This window comes from Actinia tenebrosa, unplaced genomic scaffold (genome assembly GCF_029948245.1).
Source record: "Actinia tenebrosa isolate PJP-AT-01 unplaced genomic scaffold, QUT_ActTen_1.0 PGA_scaffold12__29_contigs__length_12842862, whole genome shotgun sequence".
Lineage (NCBI taxonomy): Eukaryota > Metazoa > Cnidaria > Anthozoa > Actiniaria > Actiniidae > Actinia > Actinia tenebrosa.
This window is the reverse complement of record NW_028292572.1, coordinates 6,162,807-6,184,466: the sequence shown is the minus strand read 5'-3', so window position 1 is coordinate 6,184,466 and position 21,660 is coordinate 6,162,807. Positions and strand designations below refer to the sequence as shown.

The following is a 21,660-nucleotide window of genomic DNA, read 5'->3' as shown; positions in this document are numbered from 1 at the left end:
ATTTCTTTATTGGTAAACCAAACGTCTATCCTACCTGTTCAAACATGCCGCTTGTCACGGAACTTTATTTTTTTAAATTCCATTCAATGCTTGTCATACTTTGTTTCGTTGGTAAAAATTACCTGCTTCTGCCTTCCAAACTTTAAAGACTACATTTTTCTTTCATGTAAAAGTTTCTGTGTTTTTTAGTTAACTGTAAATATTATCTAATATTTTTGCTAGGATTGCATTCATTGCGTGACCATTACAAACATAAAAATCGCTAAGCATCCCACATGATTCAAAGTGTTTAATGAGAATCTCTCGCATGCGATTTTTTTACATTTTTTTCGTCACCTGTCATCTTCCGTCAAAACGGACAACTATACGATGTCCTAAGACTTGTTTATATCCCTATTTTTATTAGATCATATAATCAAATCACGGGGCACACTTATTGATTTACATTTACAACAGGCGACCGCTATTGTAGAACTCAAGAGTAAACTGAGAAATAAACTCGCCACCGACACGAGTGAAAAACGTCTGCGCATGCTCGGAATCCGTATGCAAATTAGTCAAAACATAAGTAAATTTGACTTTCAAACATGCCTGATAAATTGGACTTCACAAAATACCAAAACTTAGTGTCCACGCTTGAAGCTTAAGGCTAATTCTTTCATATTGTGTTTGTTAATACAGTACCTTGGTCTGACAAAAGCATACTCTCGAACGTTTTTGTATACTTGGAGAAAACAAACATTTATTTTCTCACTCAAACTCTTCAAAATTCTTAGAAAACGTGCTGAAATGCACGCATGCACAAACGTTTTTCTCTAGTGTCCTCGGTACCTAAGTACTGCAAACAAAACCGTTGTGGGTCTTTTGAAATCTGTAATCTTAGAGTGAATTATGGGATGTGAGCTATGAATTTCAATATCAAGGCAAAGTGATAATTGTTCTGTCTTTTTTCAAACAGTAGTGTAACTTTAGGATAGTGAAGAAACTCATGTTTTGATTCAAACTCAACTTGAAATTGTCTGCGTCTACGCAACATTACCATTTCGAACAAGACACTGGTGGATGGAAGGAACGGGTTACCTGGTTGGAACTGTTAATCAATCCAAAGGAAAAGTGAAAGGAGAAGCGGAAATAAGTTGCAAAGTACTAGTTTCGAAAGATAGTGACAGAGCAACTAATGTACAATGAAAGCCAATTTGGGCAAAACGTTTATGGCATTATTTCAATAATAATCGAAAAAATCAATTTCAATTCTAATTTCAGCAGTCCGTCAAACAGGAATTCGGATTTTCACATACGTCTTAGACAACCTGTCTTCACTTACGTGGCATGTGCTAACTAGATAGAAATACGCTCGGCTAGAAAAGTCAGCGCTAAATCGGCAAGACAGGCTAATCTTTGCTCAAGACTTCTCTCAGGAGTACTTGACTCTTCATAACTAAACCTATATTTGTAAATTGCCCTATTTCACTATGACGTCACTGCTTGTTTATGTGGGGGATAGAATCGCCAAATCCAATAGAAAATTCAACAAAATTTGCTCCTAGCGAAACAGTTTTTAATCTAAAATGGCCTGGTTTTCAGATATAATATGTGTCACTATGTACTAAACAATATTCTGAGCGTTTGCTGGCTATTCTACTTCTCTTCGTGGATTGATACGGGTTTTAGAACAATTTTCGGTGAATTTGCGTTGATTTGACCCCCTCCGACGACCATGATCCTTTGCGTTTAAATAATAGATTGCTTTGATGTGACGTCATAGTGAAATAGGGCAATTGATGAAATAGTTGCAATAGTTGCAATTGGTCATTTGCTAAAAGAAAATGTTCATTTACGAGTAAGCTAGAAGTTGAATCTGAAGGTCAAAATACATGCGTTCAAGAAATTTATTTTCATCATTTTATTATTCTTAAAATGCAATGAAAGCTTAAATACTTTTTGTGTACCTCATTTTTAGCTGTACTAGTTTTAAAGCAAAAATAGAGTGACCACAGTAAATCCGTGAAACTTTAGTAATACTAAATAGCACAATGTCATGCAAATTCCATTGTTTTCTATTGTTTAATTAGCACTATTTTGTACTATTTAGTAATTAGTGTTTCACGGATACATTTTTTTTGCACTCTACCTTAAGAATATAGAGTACAAATACTAAATGTGTGCAATAGTGATCTATTTAACAGTGGTCTTACCTATACTCCTTTAAGCGGTTGTGGAGGTCTAGCGTCCACCTTCAGATAAAGATACAAAAGCCTAAAATTCTAATAACAGGGAGGGAGGGTAGGGTACTGAAACGGCGACCAGGGAAGACGGAGTACAGGCAAGATAGGTAGGTATGTATATATATCGCTGGAGCAAATGATCATGTAAGGGAATCCGGTATCCAGAATCCACGAAATTTTAGGCTTTGGAGTCCGGAATCCAGGCCTTGGAATCCGGAATCCAGTTTATTATGGAATCCGGAATCCACCCTTTTGGTATCCTGAATCCGCTACTTTGAAATTCAAAGTCTACACTCAAATGCTAATCAAACGCTTTAAATAGACGAGGGATATAACATGCCCAAAACAAAACAAAAGGTGATAAGACTGAAAAAGAAGTGAGCCAGGCATACAGCGCACAACTGAATGGAACGCACGTGCGTTTCCAGAGATGAGGGAACAAATGGTGCAATACTTGAATAAAACAACATACCGTAGCAAACGTAATTATTTCTTATAAACTGCTCGGAAGCTACGCTTATTAATAAGCAAAATAGAGAGTCAGTAAGCAGTATACTTAAAAAATGCTTGACATGTACAGAGTCAAGAAACAATAGTAGTTTAACGCGCACACCACTTCTGCTCTGGAACCACCTGCATATAACATATAGTCAGGGTCGGACGAGGTTTTTTAAAAATTGAAATCCCTGCTATAACCGCTCGACAGAGTCAGGAAAGCCAATTACTGTAAAACAACTCTGCTGTGGAGCCGCATTACACAATATACAGTCAGGGTGACGTGTTTTGTTCGAATTAAATCCCTACTCAACGCTCGTCAGAGTCAGGAAAGCCAATGGCCGTGAAATAACTCTGCTCTGGAGCCACAAATACTCAAAATATTCGGGGAATAATGAATCTTAGGACAAATGTAAAGCGTGAAATAAACCCCTGTTTGATGCTCGACAGAGTCAGGAACTGAACAAAATTGCCGTAAAACAAACTATTTTACAAATCACACGAATATTTGCCTGTTAAAGGACAGAAGGTACCATTCTAGTGATCTTGAACTGGGGCTCTTCCACTTGATTCCTCGCGGCGTGAGACATGATCACTGAGCAACTTCTTGCTCAAAGTGGTAATGTATTCATCGTGGGTGTTACTTATATGTCGTATTGGGAAAGACCGCTGTGAATAGTTATCACTATTCAGTAGTAAATAGCACTAATTAAACAAAAGAAAACAATAGAGTGAAGGCATTTAACCGGTACTATCGTCGTGTATGGATTAATGAAGTACGTCATAAGTTTCCGAACACACAAGAGAAATTTTGGTTCTCACTTAGAAAAGAAAATAAGTGAAGACACCAAGAATCGAACTCGGTACCTTCGGCACCAAGGAACTACTACAATGCAAACCCTAAACCTAACCCTAAACCTAACCCCTAGACCACGAAGTGAATTCGGTTGGGTGGTCTCATTTTTTAGTCATATTTAAACGATGTATCATCAGCATGTGCACATAAATATTTATTATAGTTTAATTTATGCTATCGTAGGGTACGATTACTAGCCGGCTACGGCTACTCGAAATTTGAATTTGAATAGAATTCCCCTGACAATTCCCGTACACGACGATACAACCATTTAACCCGAGAAATAAAAAATACTAGTCAACGTGTAATAGTCAAATGGGCACAAAAGAAAACAATGGAATTAGTCATTGTTTTACGGCGCATGCGTCTTCAATCAAACAAAGCATTGTCATTATCACATAGCGTTAAATATAATATTCAGTGCCCCCCAAATATTTTTGCAGTGCTCCCCCCTCCCCCCCCCAAAGATTTTTAGCTTTCCCCGCCCCTGACAATGTATTTTTCAACCTGATGCCAGTTCAAGTCGGTAGCTATGACTGCGATTTCCCTCCAACCCATCTCTATTCTTCCGTCTCGATCGGTATCACCACCTTAATGTGGTGAGGCGGTTTGTGTGTCCCATTGACCCCTAGAGCTATGCCGGTGAGGCTGAATTTGGAAAGCACTCCCAAAATAACGGCAAATTCGAAAGACAAGCAAGGGGAACAAGAAACCGCAAGCTACTGAAACGAGCTGACGTGTTCAAAATAACGAAAAAATATAAACTGGCATTAGCTACTACGGACGTATCAACCTTCGAATTATTCAATATACAGCCCTCGAAAATACAGAAAGGCGTGGCCCTATTGTTATTATTTACTATTATTATTATTATTATTATTATTATTATCATCATTATTTATTATTATTATTTATTATTATTATTATTATTTTGGCCTTGAATGTATTACGAACGCACCGAATGAAATAATGTACAGGTCGCCCTATAATTACCAAGAATGAATGTAAATGTAGGCTAATTAAAACAAGACCCTAGACATGTTGAACACGAACTTTATTCAATACTTATGAACTATTTTGTTAATGCCAAACTTATTCGGTGATTGCTAGTTAGTATAACCAAGAGAAAATGAACTAAGAGAAGGAATCCCCGTGCCCCATCATGTGCACACTTTGATGCTATTTTTAGAATCATTGATGCTATTTTTAACTCGTTACCATACCCGCGCGATAATCATGCTTTCCTTTAATGCCTCGTTTTAGGACACGAAAAAGCGCCATATTTCGCTACGTCCACGACAAAAACACAGGCTTTTGTTTACTGCAAGACTGGAAGCTGCCTACCTTCAAGAAATCAACCAATCAGGTTCTTCGCTCAAAATATCTCCAAGCTAAAAATAGCATCAAACTTTGCACATGATGGTTACAAGGCTATATAAGTAGGATTCCTTCTCTTAGTTCATATTCTCTTGGTATAGCGGTTAGCAGCTGTTATTTGCGACATGACCGTTCTGTTACGACAACAGTCCCTCTTTACTCCACAGATAACATTTGTTGATTGGATTCATTGGGCTGTACTTTTTGCACCTAAATGCATTGGCGAACTCGCATGAATTTACCAGAGAACCAATAATCCTGTTAGAATGAAGAAATGGTCAATATGATAAGTCGCTCGATCCCTATTGTCAACAGTGTATTCTATAAACTAATTAGTTTTGTATCGCAATTCATAAGAATTAAACACAAAAAAAGAAGGGAAAACTGACCGAATAACTTTGATTAACTGCGAAATTCTCCTTACGAGCACGCGTTATCGCGCAAACAACAAGCGTAAAAATTTGACGCGCGCGCGCTCAAGCTTTCCTTTTCGTCGCGCGTTAGCCAATCAGAAACCTTAATTTTGAAACGACAATACCACGAAATATTGTCGTCTCAAAAATATAAGAGACTATTTAGTGAATCGCGATAATCAACAATGCACTAACCTGAATTTGTGATCTGTATAAGTGGAACCAACAGTTTTATCATATCGCTGTTTATCGGTAGCAGAATGACAAAAGCCCTGTGTATAGCATTATAAAACTCATGAATAATTAATGAGAGAAACACAATAGAAATCATTGTCCGTGGAGGTTGTTGTATATCTGATACAAAACCGTCCTGATTTGCATAAACTTTAACTCCAATTTTCTTAGCCAAATTCAATTTTATCTTTAAAATTATAGTAGAACATGAATGTATACACCTAGACGTTTCATAAGTAATATACAATATGAGTGGCCGTGTTGTATCAGATATACAATCACTCGCCTTCGGCTCGTGGTTGTATATCTGATACAACACGGCCACTCATATAGTATACAGTCAATTCAAAAAATGTTGTCGTCGACCAACTCAAGCCTACGCGACTGGACCGAAAGGAACTCTGGGTAGTAATCATTGAAGCCGAGTTGACTCCATAATTTTATCTGACTAGTTACGCCTTGTTTACAGCACGAACCTTCGTAAGCGAGCGGGAAGTGTTGAAGGAGACGTTTTTTAAATGCCTTCATATATTCGAAATTGTGAACTGAATCATAAGTACTTTGTTTTTGTTTCCTTAACCCCAAAGACATACATTTGATGGATTGTTTCTTGCCTTTTATATCTTATTACTAGCGGGCACAATTTATTCAGAACGAATATTTAAACCGCTTCAGTGATTTTTACCCATATTCCTTTCGGTCCAGTCGCGTAGGCTTGAGCCGGTCGACGACAACGTTTTTTGAATTGACTGTATATTACATAACGAGTAATCAAATCGTTGACTTTCTTTTGAATACTAATATAATTACAATCGAAAGTAAAGTGAAGGCAAATTTAAATGTTTAGTTCAAGTTAAAAAAGTAAAAAGAAAACAATGATAAAGATAAGAGGAATCAGGAAACAAAGGGTAACAAAAGATAACCTCGTCAGCCCTAACCTGAGCAAGTCCAACGTAGAACAACTGTTCATTGGTGTAAGTTAGGCCTTGTAGCTGCCATGTTTCACTGGGATATCGACGTGCCCAGTTGTAATACGCCTAAGAAATAACTACTGATTACAAACATGTATGAACAAAGATGTGGGAAAATACCACTAAAGGGGTAAAGGTTTTCTTCAAAGTTCTGCTTCAAAGTTGGTGCAAAACAAGATTTTTCATGGACCTCCCTCACACGCTTACTGATAAGGCAAAAAAAAATTTATTTATTTATTTATTCTATGCAGTCACGGCCTCAAATACATAACATGAAGTCTTTGGATCGCAACTTGCGCAAGAAACTGGGTTGGAGAGTAGATGTTGATTATTTTCCATACACAGCATTGGTCAAATACAAAGCATTCAACAGAGGCTGCAAGTTGGTTTCAAAGGATTTTTCAAATTTTGCCCTATATAGCTTCGGATGAATGCATATTTTACCAGTAAACCTATGCATGCAAAAAACCCCTGAATTTTCTTCCTTACAGGTTCCTGAAACCGCTCTCAGTGGCCTGTTTTACGATAACTTACAAATTTCTATTGCGCTGATTAGTTATTGTTTTATCATCAATAAGTGGACAGACAGATAAAGATGACGTCAACGAGTACGCTCTCTTTCCGTTGGTTGCTCGATTTGATCGCTAAAAATGAGAGGTTTTTGTCGTTTTTTGTTGTTGTAAAAAAACAAATAGACATCAGTTTTTTAAGTGTCTGTCCTCTTATTGATGATAAATTTCGTCATCACATTGTCAAAGTAGTATATGATGCGGATCTACTCGGCTACGCCTCGTGGATCCAGACCATTACTTTGACAATGTGATGACGCAATTTATCGTTAATAAGAGGACAGAAACTTACAAAACTGATGTCTATTTGTTAATCTCACCACCTGATTCTGTCTTCAATAAAATATGGCTAAATTTGTAGTACCTTGAGTGCTATTTTTAAACCACCGCTGTCTGCAATATTCTCTTCAGCTGTAATTTTTCCATTGATCTGAATAATAACAGGCAATCGTTAGTACCATGGTTACTGTTAAAGCAGAGCTCCTTTGTTCTTCTACTAATGCTTACAGGCCATTTTCCTAATACTTTGTAGTTGGAGTACTGTTTTTCGTAGCATTTTAGTCTGTTACTGAATTCTAGAAGCGAACTATTTGTCCACCAGTTAGTCTTTCTTCCATTCTTGTCATACAATCTACCTGCATGTGAAAGCAAACATATCATTATCTATAATGTTCAAATATTTTCATATTTTCAATATGGAAAAAAAAAAAAAAAAAAAACAATTACAAGCTAATTCAAAACAAGTTTCAAACTATCTGGCAAATCCAACAGAGTAATTCCTTTATACATATGCACCTATTTCGAAAATCGTTGTCGCACCGAAAGCCTCAGCAGTAAGCCAAGACCGCAGAGAACACCGGTACTTTTAGCTGTAATTAGTTTATTTATGGTGCATTTTCATTTATTGACTTCACAAATTGCTCCAAGCAAGGCTGTTTGAGATGACAATTAGTGTAGAGCTATAGCCACTTGCATGAACCATGAATAAATCAATTATAATTAAAAGTACCGACGTTCTCTGGAGCCTTGGCTTGTTACTTGAGGCTCTTGGTGCGACAACGATTTTCGAAATCGGTGTATATAAATGGTCTAGCTATGTCCTACAGCTGAAAGACACATGGGTATTTGTAACGCGTTCATCTCACTTGTAGTTGTTTATTAGCTTCAATATGAATCCTTCTGACAGATGTAAATCTAGTACTAAACCTTTCGAGCACTTAAAAATTCGTAATGGCATCTCGCGAGGCAAGAACACTATTTTTAGACAACCAGTTCAGCTCCTCCAATAGTACCCGACTACGACTATGACTATGCGTGTGTGCATGTAACGACTTACAAACGTGCAAGAACTATCTCAAGTGAAAACCTGCATGTGTGCTATTTTTTTCACTTAGGCCCCGTCCACACGTATCCGGAAAATTTTGTATCCGCAAACTTTTTTTTGCGGATACGAAAATGTTCGCGTCCTCACGCAGCGTATTCGAATCGTTATCGAATCGTTTTCACTGTCCACACGTATCCGGAAATTTCTTGATCCGCCCTGATGCACGCTAGTGCCCTAGTCCCTTTGACGGATAGTTTTTCTTATTGAGCATGCGCAAAATCGTGTTTACGTCACCGTATCCGGAAATTTGCGGATACGACCGTCCACACGTATCCGTATTCGGAGCGTATTCGAAAATTTTCACTCTGGAGACCGTTTTCGAAAATTTCCGGATACGGATACAAAAATTTCCGGAGACGTGTGGACGGGCCTTACTGACTTACCGAAAGTTCCATAACCATGCATCAACTCGTGACCCGCAACGAAACCAAATTTTCCCAAATTATAAGATCTGCAATCAAATATATCAAAAATTATTTTTATTTCAAAATCAAAGTAAAACTGCAAAGTTATACTCCACAGTAGTGTTAAGTAAGATCCGACGTCTTCTCCAAGTTTTTCGAAACGTGGCGACAAGGGATTGTTTACCCTTGTGGCAATAAAGTGACCGTCCTAGTTTTCTAGTTCGGTTATTATGTGTTTTTCGAATTGAAGGAAAAACTCAAAGTACTTGGAGAAAAGTTTTCTCGTGTGTGAGTGTGTGAGTGAGTGTGTGAGTGAGTGTGTGAGTGAGTGTGTGAGTGAGTGTGTGAGTGAGTGTGTGAGTGAGTGTGTGAGTGAGTGTGTGAGTGAGTGTGTGAGTGAGTGTGTGAGTGAGTGTGTGAGTGAGTGTGTGAGTGAGTGTGTGAGTGAGTGTGTGAGTGAGTGTGTGAGTGAGTGTGTGAGTGAGTGTGTGAGTGAGTGTGTGAGTGTGAGTGAGTGTGTGAGTGAGTGTGTGAGTGAGTGTGTGAGTGAGTGTGTGAGTGAGTGTGTGAGTGAGTGGTGAGTGAGTGTGTGAGTGAGTGTGTGAGTGAGTGAGTGAGTGTGAGTGTGAGTGTGAGTGTGAGTGAGAGTGCGAGTGCGAGTGCGAGTGCGAGTGCGAGTGCGAGTGTGAGTGTGAGTGTGAGTGTGAGTGTGAGTGTGAGTGTGAGTGTGAGTGTGAGTGTGAGTGTGAGTGTGAGTGTGAGTGTGAATGCGAGTGTGTGTGAGTATGTGTGTAAAGTGCTGGAATCCATAAAAACCAGAAAACCAACCCTGCTTGAACGCCACGATATACCAAAACAACATTTAGAAATGAAATAAACTTGTTATTTTATTTTACCTTAAGAATTTACTAGGAAATAAGATTGGTGGCTCAAGCATGGCTATTGGGAAGGCTTTAATCAAAAAAAAAAAAAAAAAAAGAATAGAATCAGTAGATATTCCAATATTAATTATGAGTAGAGTCTGCATGGGGAAGGGTCCACATGCCAGCTGTTTTCAAGTTTTAGGCCTTCTGTCAGTTGTTAGGAAAATCTATGTTTAATAAGCTCCCAATAAGCACGGGGAGCCCAATTTAGACAAAATTGTGAGGTGAAAATAACTGAAAGCAGGAAAATCTTCACTAATCGCTTAACTTTTATTTGAGAAGAAAATAATGGCCCCCACGATGAAAATCATAATATGAAGTGAAAAAATCAAATCGAAATGCGCTACATCGTTTACTTTGCACGAGTTTTCAACCTTACTGCACTCCCACTTAAAAATCATCTTCGTCACATGTACACAACACACAACCAGCCACCCCGGGGGCTAGTTTTGTTCTTGAAAAATTCTTCGACAAAGTTTTTTTCCATAGCCGACATTTTTATTAGATTACTAAACTAGTCAACTTTGCGAAGCCCTGAACGACAAAACCAAATGTGTTAGTTAAAATATATTAAAAAAAAGGAAGATTTTTTATGCTAATATAATTTTTCATTAAATACTTTTATTCCTTTCCGTAAGCTTTTTAAAGTTAAAACTATTTTATCTGGGGCTAGCTGCACTTTAAACTATCACAAATAAAATAAATAAAAAAAAATCAAAATTCTCAGTTGTCAGTTCGCTGTTGTTGTTGTTTTTTTTTTTTGTTGACAGCTGTGCTATTAGCAATTTGTTACTACACTTATTACATGGAAACATTCCGAAATACGTGTGATGTTACTTACTCATTCTATGTTTTAATACATTGTAAATGGCATTTGCTCTGAGAGGAGAAATTAACCATCTGAAATAAAACAAAAGCAAAGTAAATCTCTGTATTATTAAGCATTAGATATTGACTTATACAGTAGCAGTTATAGTTCATAAAATATTTTTTACCATCATCTTCTGCCATATACACGGGGCTCTTCCGTGAGCTTCCTTCCACCACAACATTCTATATTTACAACATACAACACTCAACTCACATGTTGATTTTTACGGAGGGAAGAAACCAGAGAACCCGGAGAAAACCCTCGTAGCATAGGAGAGAACAACACATCAAACAAACTCAATTCACATATGATCCACTCGAACCCGGACCACAGCGGCAAGAGCCGAGCAGTAAACCACTATGCCACCCAATTAAATTCAAATTGTAATTTTCGATACTTTGGAACGTTGGAAATTGTAGGTATAAAGATCTCCTTGGGGAATCTAATAAAGTATATTGTATTGTATAGAATCTGTTGATATTGATCAAACAACCCAAGAATTATGCACTTACTTGAATAAATATTTAAGAATCATTTTTTTAAACGTTAGTATTGTAAATCATGAGGAATATTTTGACCGCACGATTTAGTTACACCGCGCATGCGCAACCAATATGACGCCCTACATTGGCAGGGCTACCCCTTCCCTCAATTAGTACAAAATAAAAATAGACTCTCAGTTGCTAGCACAGCCTCTCCCCAGCAATGAAATTAATGTTGTAGTAAACTCTTTTATGAAATAACTGTTATAAATCTCGCGTTCTGGTTGGTTGGGAGCGCGCGCTTTATGAAAGAACACAGCCCGCGCACGCATTTTTAGTTGCGTCATTGCTGTCTAAAATAACGGTTATTGTAATTTGTATTTTAGAAAAGAAATTAAAAAAACTTGCTTGCTGTGCTGTGTGGAGTTATAAAGCACTTGGGGATTGGCAGAACACTTGAAAAGTGTCGAGAAGCACTCTGCTATAAGTCGTGCTTCTCCTAACACTTCTCCAGTGTCCTACCAACCCCACATGCTTTATAACTGCACACAGCACATGCACGCGTTATCTATATCTTCAGTACTTACATTGCATCCTCTTTTGGCTTTCTGATGGTTTTTAACAGATGCTGCTTTAACTGCTTTGAGATGGACGCCTTGTTTTTGAAATATGCGTCAGTTTGAAGGTTCAACTGGAAAATAGAAGGTGACGTCTCTACTTGGGCTTTGATCGATAATACGTTATAAGAACACAAATTTGTACTTACGCCTTTGTACTTTTCCAATAATGTGGCCATTTTTGCACTGTCCAACATGTAATCCGGATAGCCGACATTTTTACTCAAGCCAGCAAGCTGTTAAATGGCAAAACAGAAGAAAAAGAAGAAAAGGACCCTGGAACAACCTCTAAGCTAAAAGGTTATAGTTAATTTACAGATTGAGCCCTGATACAATATAATGGGCTGATCTAGGTCAAGGGAAGACTAACTAACTCTCAACACAACCTATAAACTGATCTAAGTCAGGGCACGGCTAACTCACAGATCAAATCCTGAAACAACCTCTGGGCTGATCTATGCCCGGGCACGGATATCTCCCAGATCAAATCCTGAGGCAACCTATGGACTAATCTAAGAAGGGCACGGCTAACTAACAAAGACAGCAAAGAGGACGAGACATCAACAACATGGCGAGTTGTAGATGGGAAATATATTTCAGTTCTAAAACATCGTCATCAATTGATGCACGTATCACTTTGTATAACTCTATGGTACTTCCACTTTTTGATTATTGCTCTTGCGTTTGGGATGGATGCAGGAACACTAGGAAAGAGTACCTAGACAGGTTACAGAGGCGCGCTGCTGCCATCATAGAGGGCAATATGCAAATGAGCTGACGTAAATTCAAGACTAATTTATTATACAAAAATGTTGTTGTGGAAAGTATAATTTTGTTTTTGTTTTCGTTTTGCAACTCATCCTTATAAATGAAATGTCACTTCGCTGCAAAAACATAGAGTCAATTCAAAAAATGTTGTAGTCGACCGGCTCAAGCCTACGCGACTGGACCGAAAGGAATATGGTTAAAAACCACTGAAGCGGTTAAATATTCGTTCTGAATTAATTGTTCCCGCTAGTAATAAGATAATAATGGCGAGAAACAATCCATCAAATGCATGTCTTTGGGGTTAGGGAAAGAAAAACAAAGTAGTTATGATTCAGTTCACAATTCCGAAAATATGAAGGCATTAAAAAAACGTCTCCTTCAACACTTCCCGCTCGCCTACGAAGGTTGGTGCTGTAAACCAGGCATAACTAGTCAGATAAAATTGTGGAGTCAACAACGGCTTCAATGATTACTACCCAGAGTTCCTTTCGGTCCAGTCGCGTAGGCTAGAGTTGGTCGACGACAACATTTTTTGAATTGACTGTATATTAAACTGTTTTGTGTAACACTGCTTTGTGTAACACATATTTCAAATGTTTATATCTCTGAAGAGAGAAGACCACATACAAAAATACTGCAACCATACTACTACACTGTTCATATATAAGTGATTTTTTAAAAGCTTTTTTTCTTGATATGCACTTTAATTTATTGTCAACCTACCTTTTGAAATACTCCACTTCGAGTAGTACCGTCCAACCAGGTCAGGGAGTTGACGTTTTGTTTCAACGCTTCAATCGCTTCGTTCGCTATTTCGTTTGCCTTTATACATGAAATATTATAATTAGGGCTAAAAACGAGTCAGTTAATATAGGTACAAAATAAAATAGTAAAATATAAAAATAAAATAAAAAGTAAAAATATTTATAGACAACTGTAATATATTTGTAAAGCGCTTTTGGACTTTAGGAAAAGGCGCTATATAAAATCATCATTATTATTATAAAAACAACAAATATCTTAGAGTCGTTTCAAAACCAATTCTAAAATTAGCTACTGGAAACATATACAGGATAATATGTATTATTATAATGGTCATTGTGAGATCTCTGGTCTGTCTAGCTCGTTTTATCTTCTTCTTGGCATTAGGCGGATCCACTAGTATCCCAGAATGCATTGCGATATATATATATATATATATATATACACTCGATTGCAGAAACGTTGTAGTATACATTTATACATATATCTAATTTATTCAGTATATTTAATGATATGCAAAACAGAAAAATCGCTTTATTTATTGTTTGTTTCATTTAATGACTGTCAATACTGTCATGTATATATATATAACATCTTTTGAATAAAGAGTTAAAATTGATATTATATTTTCGAAATTGAAAAATCAATTTTACTCAAAAGAGAGTATTTCATACATTTTAGTGATATCTTTTTCTAAATCCTTTAAGAGATTTACAGATACTTTTTGGAATACTTGTTGAGTAATTTCGAGTTCGGTTCAGATTCTACAACTGGTTAATTCTTTTGCCAAATTAGTCAAAAATGCATTCATCAAATGCTAAAGCAACACCTTAGTATTAGTAATATTAGTGGTAGAAGTATCGTCACGAAAGGATTCATTTTCTCTAAGGTATCAGTAGAATAATGCGTGTTGATTGCGAAATCAAGACCGCAGAAAATCGTTGATATATAATTGCTCTGACTTTTTATATCCGTCATCTATCCGTCTTCAAACTCTACTTCATTTTGAAAATCATAGAGCTGGAACGTATCGTCGCGAATGCAAACCACACTGCTCCTGCCATTTCCCTATAGAGACACACCTTCTCCCTGCTGGTTAAAGGTAAGTTCTGGGACGGAACCCACTAGTCTCTTCCCCGATATCTTCGAGTTTAAAATTGTCCTGCGTAATATATTTAAATCATAATAACTTACCATGATTTTTGGGCCTTTAAGTTGATCATGATGCTCCTGGATATATGCAGCTGATATTAAATCATTGAAAGATTTAAACGTTGAGTCAACACACTTTCTAGATCGCTCTTGCTCAGATTTAGTACCCTTTGTTTCGTTCTCGTACTTAAGCTGCACGTCCCTGAACGGCTTTGAAAGCCACGCAATTTCTCCCCGTATCACGTACCATACCATATAATTGGCCACGACTCTGAAAGTAAAAAAAAAAAAAAAAAAAAAAAAAAGGGAAAAAAAATCCAGACGAATTAAACTACTACTTAATTTTTTTCCGGTCCGGTATCCTATACTTATAGTACACTCAACAAAATTACTCGACTCTGAATGGTGGAGAGGAGTACAATTATAGCGTTAATTGTACTCCGTAGGAGTACCGAATTAAGTCGCTATGGCAACACGGCCAAAACAATGTCAAAACAATTATTTTCTATCATTTTGCACTTAAAAAACATAACCAAAATTTCAAAGCCGTAAGAACTAATCTTTTTTATGCATTTCAGTTGTGCGATGGACTATTAATCGGCCGCCAAATAGACAAAGATGAACGGCGTCGCTTCGCATTTTTTACTGAAATTTTGTTGAGTGAACTATAAACAAAAAATCGCACGATCTTCTCGTACAATTTGGAATTAATAGACACTCGTAATGTTTTGAAAGTTCTTTAATTGCACTCGCCTAAAGGCTCGTGCAATTACTAGAACTTTGAAAACATTACTCGTGTCCATTAATTTCCAAATTGTACTCGAGATCGTGCGATTTCCTATACAAATCGTGCGTTCTGATTGGCTGTTTGAGCGACCGGTATTTTGTCAGTATCTGCCCGCGCTCGCGGTCCGGTACCGTTTGCCGCTAAACAACAAAACAAAACGATTACAAAACAAGTAAAAAAAATACGGGGAAAAAAAAAAGTTATATAAGTCGGTCCGGATAGGAAAAAACTGTGCCCTCGGTCTTGAAAACGTATATTCAAGAACTCGGGCACAGTTTTCCCCTATCCGGACCTCCTGGCCGGTAAATAACATATATGTGGTAACACTGTTTTCTACAAAAACAATGAAGATCCAGAAATATTTGCACTGCACCTCTTTTGTGTCTTCTGTATTATTTTCATCGCCCTCTTTAGGTACGGCAGCTCAGACAAGTTAATGATTTCACTCTTAGGAATCGTAACTGGAGCAAACATCTTGTTCATGTAGTCAGTCCAGTTCAGCTATACAAAGTACAAAATATATGTATATAGTTAAATGAGCCTTACTTGTAGTTTAGATAGAGATGTACTTGATAATAAAATAGGCGTTTGCTGGCTTTTGGAGGTTTTCTTACTGGGCGAGAGCGAGAGAGAAAAACAAGCTTTCCAGCTGATTATTTTTATAGCAAAACCATTAAAATTAAAATGGTTGCAATACATGTGACCTTGGCAAATCTGCGTTTTAAAACTGGTTCCCAGATCCCTAACTTTTACCCATACAATTTAGCAAGATAGGCAATTTTTCGAGTTTTTTCATGGCGGTTAAGCTTTACTTTCTTGCGTCCAAAACTCGGATTTCAAAAACATATTTTTAAAAATATTGAAAATATTTGTGAAATTAAAAAAATCCCGTCACGTCATGCATTTTGAAGTTGTTTGGTTCATGTGAAAATGTCCGACCAAACCATTGGCTGCCATTGCATTTGCCGAATTAAATCCCTTTTTTTTGATTTTCATTTATTCTAAAAAAACCTTCTTGACTCTGGGATCTAATAAAGAACTTTTTTGGGGGATACAATCTTTTTAGCGCAAGAAACATCAAGTCATTTTGCAGCTTTCCCCTAGCACTAGTCAGTCTCCGTTTTCAGCTGATAGCCAAAAACTGGTTCTCGTCTTCACTTGCTAGATAGCTAGTTTGTCACAGCTAACTTATATTTAGCAATTATTCGACGAAGGCGAAGTGAATGTCTGTGATTATTTACCGAGTCACGAAGCGACAAGGTAAATATTCACCATATATTCACTGAGCCTGAGGCGAATAATTGTTTTAGCATATACCAACTTGTGTACAGAGTAACTTATTTTTATATACAATAATTCAATAAAAGCAAACAAACAGAAACTTTTTGTTTTTATATATTTTATCCTTGTTTTCTTATTTTACATAACTTTTTAAAAGTTACTAACCTTGAAAAACTTTTAGGCCATACTTCATTGCCTTTTTAGTATTGATAGGAATGGCATTTACTTTCATTTTTTCAATTTCCTCATCGGAAATTGTAGCAAAACGATTGCCGGCAGATGCCATTTTGTTGCCGACTCAATATTCTGAGATTCATAGATGACTATCGTACAATATTTACCTCCAATTAACCAATGAGCGCGCGTTCTTAGGAAGTACACAAGTTGGTATATGCTAATAATGAATCGATGAGCCGAACTGAAATAACCACGACGCTGGAAACACAACCGATAAGCAAAACCATAGTTAACTATGGCAAAACGTACTTTTTCAGTGGTTACGAGCACACATTTTTTAAAAGCAAATTTTAAGTGTTATGAATGAAGGAATGAGCCACAAATCACCTCAGGGACTTCTACTTGAAGCTTTTCAAGAGTTCGGTTGATTTTTAGTGATGCTAGGTGCTCTGCAAATGTTGAAGATACCTAACAAGAGAAAAAAGTAAGTTAGACTAAAAGTCAATTAAAAGCTTTTTTGTTCCGATTTTTTTAAACCCATTATATATATATGCCATTTTTTAATATGATTATGATGATGATGATGGTGATGATGATTCTAATCATCTTCACTCACGTTTGCAAGCTGGGCTTCCAAATGAATGATCTCGTCTGCTTTCCTGGCAGTCGAGGTGAGATTGCCACCCAACTCAAGCACGACATCAATGATCAGCTGTCTGTACGCTAACATTGTCTAGGAAAACAAAATATTCCGTTAACAGATCGAAAACTCACTGGTTCGTATTTCATCGTGGTTCCACTAAAACACTGAACAGCTGTTAAAAACGCGCCGAGTACTTTTATGTCTTCGAGGCGTTTTGAGTATTAGATTTTAAAAACGTTAAAAGAACTTTGATTTCCGAAGAAATCACTTCCGGTATTGTTATCACTGAGAGCCGTTGCCGGGGAAACAAGTAAAACTTCTTCAGGCTCAGGTGATATCCTAGAGCCCAATCAGAGTACAAGAAAAATGGACTTTGACAGTTGGTATATTAATAAATCTGTTGTTTACTGATTGAAACGGTTTCCGGGAAAAAAATGAAATGGTATGACGATCACGTAATGAGAAGAGATAGAAAACTGGAATTTGACACAAGGTATGTAACAACAGGAGCTGAATTTGGCTGTTGGTTTCCCTTTTTGAGCGATAAATGCCATTATAAACAGAATTAGACTAGAAAGTAGAAAACAAATAAACATGCCTTACTTAGTACGCATGAAAAAGAATAATACTTAATGTGTCTTAATAATAATAATAATAATTTTATTACTTATATAGCGCCAAAAAATCATTAAAATATATGATCTAATGCGCTTTACAATCTTTACAATCATTAAGAATCAAACTATACTAAATCATGTAGTCCTATTTATTATATTTACAGATAGAAAATCAAAACAAACGTCACTAAATGAACTAAATTTACCAAAACTCACAGTTACTCCAATCTCAGAATTTAATTAAGAATTAAAAATAGGACTTTGCACCTTTGATGATAGATTTAGATATTGTTCTTTCACTAGAGATGGCCCATCTTGACGTATCTGCAGGAACAGAACAAAAAGTACGTACCAATCAGTCATTAAAACTAACTGTATAGTTAAAAGAAAAAATATTCTTTACTTTCACATCCCCATAATACCTTGCGTCTTTGGGGGGTAACCAGAGGGTAAAAACCCACTTATTTTGCTGAAGGCTGATCAGACAATGTTGAAAATACCTTGTTTGTTATCCAAAGATAAAATGAAGAAGTAAAAAACAGAAAAAGATAGAAGCTTGAAGACGTTTAAGGTTAATTTTAAACATTTTTTCGTAAGTCGATACATTTTCTTTAAGACCAAAACTCTTGATGATCTGTACACGCAAAAATAACTTGGAATAAACTGATAATCAGTATTGTACAGATAAAAGCAGGTATAGTATACATTTAACTAAGAAACCTTTCAATTTGTGACAGTTTTTTGATTGGTTACCCCCCAAAAACGCAAGGAATTATGGGAATGTGAAAGTCGAGAATATAACATTTTTGAAATGTTGCTTTTGGTAAAAGGTTGCTTGACATTTTATTGTTAAACACGGCATCGGGGTACATACCCAGATTGTTTTGTTGATACCAGCTGGTACGAATCCTAAAGTAAACAACGGCCCTTTCATTTCCATTTTATGAATCAAGAGAAGGGTGTTGCTAAAATCCCACGTATTCTCGTCCCAGTCTCCGCTCATGTCCCAACCTCCAAGTTCTCTAATACGTTCTCTCAGAGGTGCGTCACCAAGATTTTCGATGGCCGTTACGTTCATGCACGATTTGTACAAATCTGATGGCATTTGCCGTACTTCATTACTCGCTCCGTTTACTATTAGATTTCCCTTTTCTAATTTGTTTTTCTTATATTTCTCCGTTTTCAATTCGGCTATAGCATATGCAGAATAAAACGGGTAGCCGGGCGGCCGAATATTGTTTGTCGGCCATCTCCCACAAGCGTACTCATAAAAGTCATCGCAAGGGTCCACGGCAAGGTTTATCGAACTATTGATTTTTTTGGCTGCGTCAATACACTCAGTTGAGCTACAAACATTGCTAGGTTGAGTGCTGGTCTTGCTTGTTGTCTTGGCATATCTCGGGGATCGAATCTTGTTCAAACCTTGATCAAGAGAACTCATCTTGTTCTGACTTGCTGCTACGTGGATCATGGATATCACCAGTAAGACTGCTAAGAAACGAGGACCATGGATTAACGACCATCGCTTGCCTGCATTCATCATTCTCCCTATCACGACTGCACTGATTTCTGATGCTTGTCTGTTAGGATACTAGCTGCTCTTCTCACTGGAATAGTGTTCACTAGAACTATAGGCTGTTCGATCAAGTTGTTGTTTGATCAAACTCTTTATAGTTACGGTCTTATGGTTACCGGTAAATCAAACGTGTACCCTACTTGAAAGTCAAAAATCTTTTAAAGAGCTTTTTTAATGTTATCGAATTTCATTCATCTCTTGTCATAATTTTTTTTCGTACATAGAGAATTCCTGCAGGTGCGTTCCAATCTCTTACACTACGTTTTGGTTGCTTTTCCTTTATTTTCTTTATGGTAAAGTTTTTGATTATTATTATACATCGTAACTTTGAAAGTGTCTATCACCCTTCTGACAATGCTCTCAGTGTTGATTCTACATGGGGTAAGATGTGGAATGATCCGAAAATATTTCATAGTTTGAGTGCGGCTTCTTGATGTTATGAAGGTTTTTCCATGCCATATGCTAATGTTGTGACGTATGAGGAGGCATTTATGGTTATTTGTTGTTCCTCGTAATTCAAAACACCGGCTTCTATGTGAAAACTAACTTGCAATAATTTCGATAAGAGCAATAGGAAAAACAATGACGCATTCCAAATTATATTTATCTGTGCCAGTAATGTTTTGTATATTAAATGATTACTCCTCATACGTCACAGCATGAGCATATGGCATGGAAAAACCTTTATAATTTCAAGAAGCCGCACTCAAACTATGAAATATTTCCGGTTATTCCACATCTTACCCTATGTAGAATCAATACTGTGAATATTGTCAGAAGGGTGATAGGCACTTTAATCAATATTTTTGCTACAATTGTCAGTAACGATTGCGGTGCTGTTACGAAAACCAACCAGACAACGCATTCCACTTGATCCAAAGTCCTTTATGAGAATCGTACAGTTTTTTTTCTTCTTCTTTCCCTTGTCGTCTACAATGGCTTTTGTTTTGCCTTTCATTCTAGACGGAAAATGATCAGCTATAAGACTTTCGTAGATTTCTCGATTTAACACATCATAGCAAACTATTTGTAAAGAATATTTTTTATGAACTTTACTTTACTTTTCTTTTTAAAATGTAAAATGATAAATATAAAGTTTATGAATGGTAGATAGATATAAATTGTTTCACTGAGGTAATTTGTTGTTGCACGAGGCTAGCACATGGGTCGCATTTTCTACCTGTTAAAAAAAACAGCGCCTTCAGTCAGTTACAAGACTTTTTCTGTCAAGTTCAAAGTGTCCAAATAGTATTTTCATTAGGCAATGTAAGAACCTTTTTTTAAGTATTTGGAAGAATGTTTTCAAACTCCAAGTCTGTTAAAATTGGTATTTGTTTTACATGAATTTAAGGTTTTTTTGAAGAGAAAATATTAATGCTGTTTTTTCCATTATGGCATACATGACGACATCATGTGTAACACAGAGTTGAAAAAAGGAAACAGAGCTCGCCTCTGACGCCATCTTAACGTTATCGAGCGCTGATGGCTATTTTGGTATCTGGTCGATCCTCGTGTTCTAATCCTAATCCTAGTGCTAATAATCTTTGAAATTCTTTTTGAAGTTTCTAGCTTCTCGGTTTCTATCCAACTCCTTGCACCTTGTTGTGCTAGTAATGTCCAATAACTATAGCATTCTTCATATCATTCGATATCCGGCTTATTTCTTATGATCATTTAAGTATTCTCCTACATTAGCTGGCGCATGTGATGTGAAAAAGGATACCATTTTCTTACAGTTATGATCTAATAGAGTGAAGGCATTTATCCCGTGAAACAAGATATACTAGTCGACGTGTTATAGTCAAATAAACACAATAGAAAACAATATGGAATTAGGGTCTACTAATGTGTGTTAGTCAAATATCTATTTCACGGGTTTACTGAATAACTTCACTCTATGCCGTGGGATAAACGCAAGTCACTTAGAACATTTTATAGAGGCTTTGCACCATCACGTGATGGTAGCCATTACAGGGGGAAGGAACTATTCACCATTTTCCATACATCGGTTCACTGGTCAACCACAAAGCACTCAAGCGAGGCGCCAAGGTACTTTCAAAGGATTATCCAATTTTG

The 21,660-nt window shown here is 36.8% G+C and overlaps 1 protein-coding gene across 1 annotated transcript; it reads right to left on the bottom strand.

Moving 5' to 3' along the window:
* Positions 1-4,613: 4,613 nt before the first annotated feature.
* LOC116299037 (endothelin-converting enzyme 1) lies at positions 4,614-19,725 on the bottom strand. Its single transcript, XM_089028094.1, has 17 exons — positions 18,883-19,725; positions 18,276-18,332; positions 17,365-17,481; positions 17,136-17,216; positions 15,664-15,791; positions 14,546-14,774; positions 13,313-13,411; positions 11,971-12,057; positions 11,792-11,895; positions 10,693-10,751; positions 9,825-9,879; positions 8,908-8,975; positions 7,648-7,775; positions 7,505-7,570; positions 6,539-6,637; positions 5,562-5,638; positions 4,614-5,211 (listed from the first exon to the last, which is right to left on the bottom strand). Exons 1-17 carry the CDS (start codon positions 19,549-19,551, stop codon positions 5,091-5,093), a joined length of 2,244 nt encoding a protein of 747 aa, XP_088884220.1. The 5' UTR covers positions 19,552-19,725; the 3' UTR covers positions 4,614-5,090.
* Between the last annotated feature and the right edge of the window lie 1,935 nt (positions 19,726-21,660).

Excerpts from the sequence above, each read along its gene's own strand:
- LOC116299037 (XM_089028094.1), bottom strand. The coding sequence starts at position 19,551 with ATGATGAATGCAGGCAAGCGATGGTCGTTAATCCATGGTCCTCGTTTC. Across the intron at positions 11,896-11,970 it reads TATTGGAAAAGTACAAAGGC|TTGAACCTTCAAACTGACGC; the intron begins GTAAGTACAAAT and ends TCTATTTTCCAG. Across the intron at positions 9,880-10,692 it reads TGTATTAAAACATAGAATGA|CCTTCCCAATAGCCATGCTT; the intron begins GTAAGTAACATC and ends TTTTGATTAAAG.